Raw genomic sequence first — 3,909 nt, 5'->3', positions numbered from 1 at the left:
ATGTTTATTCATCACAGAATGGAAAGACAAGTCTGGAATAAGTGTGTTGGTGGCTTAATAATTACATTACTCAACACTTATTATAAATCCTTGGCATCCTTTCCTTGTGTCCCCCAACAGGGACATCCACACCACGACAGGGAAGATCAAGCGAGCCGTTTTACAGTTCACGCCGGCGAGCTGGACTTACGTGCGCTGGCTGGATCCGAAGTCTTCCCTGCAGCGAGTGATGGGCGTCTATCTCTTCATGATCATCTGGCAGGTGGGTCAAGGGGTCTTCCCGACGTCTCAACGGCGGCCAGCCGGAGATCATCCTGTGTGTTCAGTGTACTGAATCGGGGCTAATCTAATTGGCGCCTCCGTGGATGAAATCTAAAACCCGCTTCACTTGGATCCATTTAATTCACGGGGTGTGCTGCTGTCTGTGCATTAACAGCTAATCCCGTAAAGAGGCAAAGCCAGACTGGATTACTCGGGTGCAATTAATAAAGGAGGGTACGATTTTGAGTGCCGTCGCTTTGCATACCACCCAAGCTGCCTTCTCTTTCGCGTTTGTCTGCCATGGCAACACGCTGTGCGTCCCCTTTTATATGGACACTCAATGAAGCAATATCGTCATGCACTTGGCCGCACAGCTCTCCCCTCTCTGGAGGCTCCAAGCAGTAATTACCAGTCTTGAAGAATGGATCAGGGAGGGAACGATGGCGCTCGGCCCAGCGGGCGGACAGTTGAGCTGGTTCGCTGAACGAGGCTGCCGGCCAAAGGAGAGAATAGCACCGCAGCAAGCCTTCACTCTCATTATGTTTGTATGGGAATGCGAGGAGCTAGCATAAAGTGATGCTCAAAAATACTGCTGTGTTTTGTAATGTTCTGCTCAATTCAGCCATCATCACAGCATATATTTGTGTTTCCTTGGGCTTTGTTGTCAACAAGTGAAAAATCTTACTAATATACTGTATGTAGCCAACCATGGAAAATGTGCTGAAGTCATCAAAAATGATCACGAATACGAATAATGAAAATTAGTTAACAGTTTTATTGTCACATTTTGTAATGTAAAGGAGAGCTTAACACATCCCAAAACACAACAGGAATTTGAATGTTTTGAGTTGTTTGTCCTACTAAAGATGTCATCTTGTTCTCTGATCTAGCAGTCAATCAAAAATGTCATGTCTTTTCCCACGCTTTCACAACAATTACAGTGAAGGAGAGTTGTCGCAAAAATGTACACGTAAAGTCAATAAATGGAGCCGACAGACGCTCAAATAACCACCATGGCACATATGTTGCTGTAGAAAAATCTCATGGCAGCCCAAAAAAAAGTGACAAAAAGTCGATATAGTGGAATAATGATTTTGTGTCGGTGGATTCACAGGTTCACTTGGTGTGAAATCTGGGTGTGTTTAGTTGAATACATAGCTGATATACTCACAGGGAGCCATGACTTATTCCATCTATAAATGGCAACGGGTGGCTTATTGTACCTTTTGCCATTTGGTGGAAGGGCATTTCATTCTTTCGTCTGTCACTACAGTCTGTTAATGGCACAGATAGATGAACAAAGATATTATTCGGTGTAAATGATCAAATTTACGACCTTGGAAAATTTCCCACGGCATTGGATGATCTCTAACGGTTACCTTGACTGTAAATACTGACTCAAGATTTATTGTGAAATAATGACGCAGCTTTGTAGTGTGCTATTGTATTAAATATCATTTATTGTCTCCTTCCCAGTTGACCGAGTTAAACACGTTTTTCCTCAAGCACATATTCGTCTTTCCGGCAAGCCACGCCCTCAGCTGGTGTCGGATCCTGTTTATTGGCATCATCACAGCGCCAACAGTCAGGTGAAACACTGTTCTGTCTAGAGGGGGGGAACATTTGCATCGGAACCATTCGGTATGGACGAGTACTGATACCAAGTGCCATATCGGGCCGATACCAGACGTATTTTGAGGTATCGGATACTCGTCGAGGCTGCTGATACCAGCAACCGATACTTAAAGCAAAAGAGGGAAAAGAAAAAGACATTAAGTCCTCTTCCGCAGTAGTTCGCTTTATACTATGGCTGTTGGGCACTTTGGCGAATCATCATGTGCGTCAGGAAAAAAAAGTATTTGCTCACATTTTTGTTATTTTTGTCATTGTGTTAAATTAAATTTCATGCAGTATATATCGAAAATACGGGAGGTATCGATACTCTGTATCCGTGAGTACTCAGAGTGAATACTCCTATATATGGGTCTGAAAAAAAATGGGATAGAACATCCCCAGTTACCTTATATCCAATTCTTCTCACTCTAACCTGACATTTTGTTTGCGTTTGCTACAGACAATATTACGCCTACCTCACAGACACCCAGTGTAAGAGAGTTGGGACCCAGTGTTGGGTGTTCGGGTAAGTGAGCCTTCCGCCACAAAGGACCTTTCATACAGTGAAACAAATGTGAAATGTTATCAAGAGCCCCTGCGAGCTTATTGAGGCTGAGAAATGTAGCAACGTTAAACCATGACGAATTGATTTCTCACCATAGCTGTAAGCCGGTTTGTTTCCTCACATTCCTATCAACACAAATCTCACAAACATTCTGGTCCGTAAAGCAGCACATGTTGCTTCTCTGTGAGTTAAGTCAACTGAAGGCGGTTGGGGATTTGTCATGTTGTGTTTGGGTTGTTCCTCTCATTTTGCCCAGGGCCATAGCCTTTCTCGAGGCGCTAGCCTGCATCAAATTCGGACAGGACTTGTTCTCCAAAACCCAGATCCTCTATGTGATCCTCTGGCTGCTGTGCTTGGTAAGATCAGCATCGACAGCACTCTTTTTGTTTTTGTGTCAATAGTAAACTAGTGCGGTCTGGTGCCGATAGTAACCTGTGAGCTTATTTGTGTCGCCTCTGTTTAATCTTGTGTCAAAACCTGTTTCTTGTGTGAACGCAGAGATATACATGCATTCGGAGTAATGTGCCTAGACAGGATTCCAGACGAAAGCAATACATCTGTGCTCTGTTTGGAACATCAAATAGAACAGACTGGTTCAGTAAAAATATTACAATCATTAGTAAGAGTCAGAAAAGAAATTATGTCATGCCATCACATCGAAGCACTTACCAGCAACCATTCCCATATTACTTTCATGTGCTCTGACATAATAACTCATTTTTCTTCTTTGGAAATAAAATGTCTTGTTAATTACCTTTGTTCTGGCTTTTCTGTTTTAGGCCTTCATTACATTCCTTTGTTTGTTTGGAATGGTGTCGTGCGCAGAGAACTATGGACCGAGAGAAAAGGTATATGCTTTGTTTTGGTCTGTTCGTCTATATATGGTCCTCAGGAGAAGTAGAAAAACATACCGGTATCTAAACAGCCATGATAATATATTCCAAAAAAGTGACATCAGCACTTTTTGTAGGTCAGGCCCATTTCATTATTCCCCTCATGAGTTGAGGGGCCGATCATTTACAGCAGCAAACATTTCCATGAGTGCAGTCACGCTTGCAAATAATTATTTGCTTTCATCCTGAGTTCACATCTTCTCTTTGGTAAAAACTTTTTGAGAAAATGCATTGGGTGGTTTCAGTGAATAAAGGGGCCAGAACGGGTCGCATTCCTTGTGCTCACAACAGCATACAGTAATTGTGAGGCCAAAGTGTGCACATCGCTGTTGAATATTACCCATCCATGTATTGCCGTGTAAAAGTGAAATACAGGAGCCTTTACTATTTGCTGTTGCCCTTTGTCATTTTCTTCATTTGTGCGTCGTCTAAATGTTGAGTCAACATAGCCAGCGTTGTGACTGAACATCCTCTACGCCCATTGGCTTTACCATTGCAGTTTTGGGATCCCATTCCATACTTCGTGCAATGCATTTTCACCCAGAGCTGAGCTGATCCCCCACCCATTTTTTTTTT

The 3,909-nt window shown here is 42.9% G+C and overlaps 1 protein-coding gene across 1 annotated transcript; it reads left to right on the top strand.

The window, feature by feature from the left end:
* Window positions 1-64: 64 nt before the first annotated feature.
* On the top strand, window positions 65-3,902 carry LOC109509848 (phosphatidylserine synthase 1-like; the record flags this gene model as incomplete). The annotated part of the gene is made up of 5 exons (XM_019859710.1): window positions 65-262; window positions 1,738-1,850; window positions 2,336-2,401; window positions 2,697-2,796; window positions 3,220-3,902. Coding segments are annotated over 5 exons (780 nt in total), but the record flags the coding sequence as incomplete, so codon positions are not given.
* Window positions 3,903-3,909: the final 7 nt, after the last annotated feature.

Source organism: Hippocampus comes, unplaced genomic scaffold, assembly GCF_001891065.2.
Source record: "Hippocampus comes isolate QL1 unplaced genomic scaffold, H_comes_QL1_v1.1 C17066381, whole genome shotgun sequence".
NCBI classification, from domain to species: Eukaryota; Metazoa; Chordata; class Actinopteri; order Syngnathiformes; family Syngnathidae; genus Hippocampus; species Hippocampus comes.
Note: the sequence above shows the minus strand (reverse complement) of the source record. Positions and strands in the feature narration are given on the sequence as shown.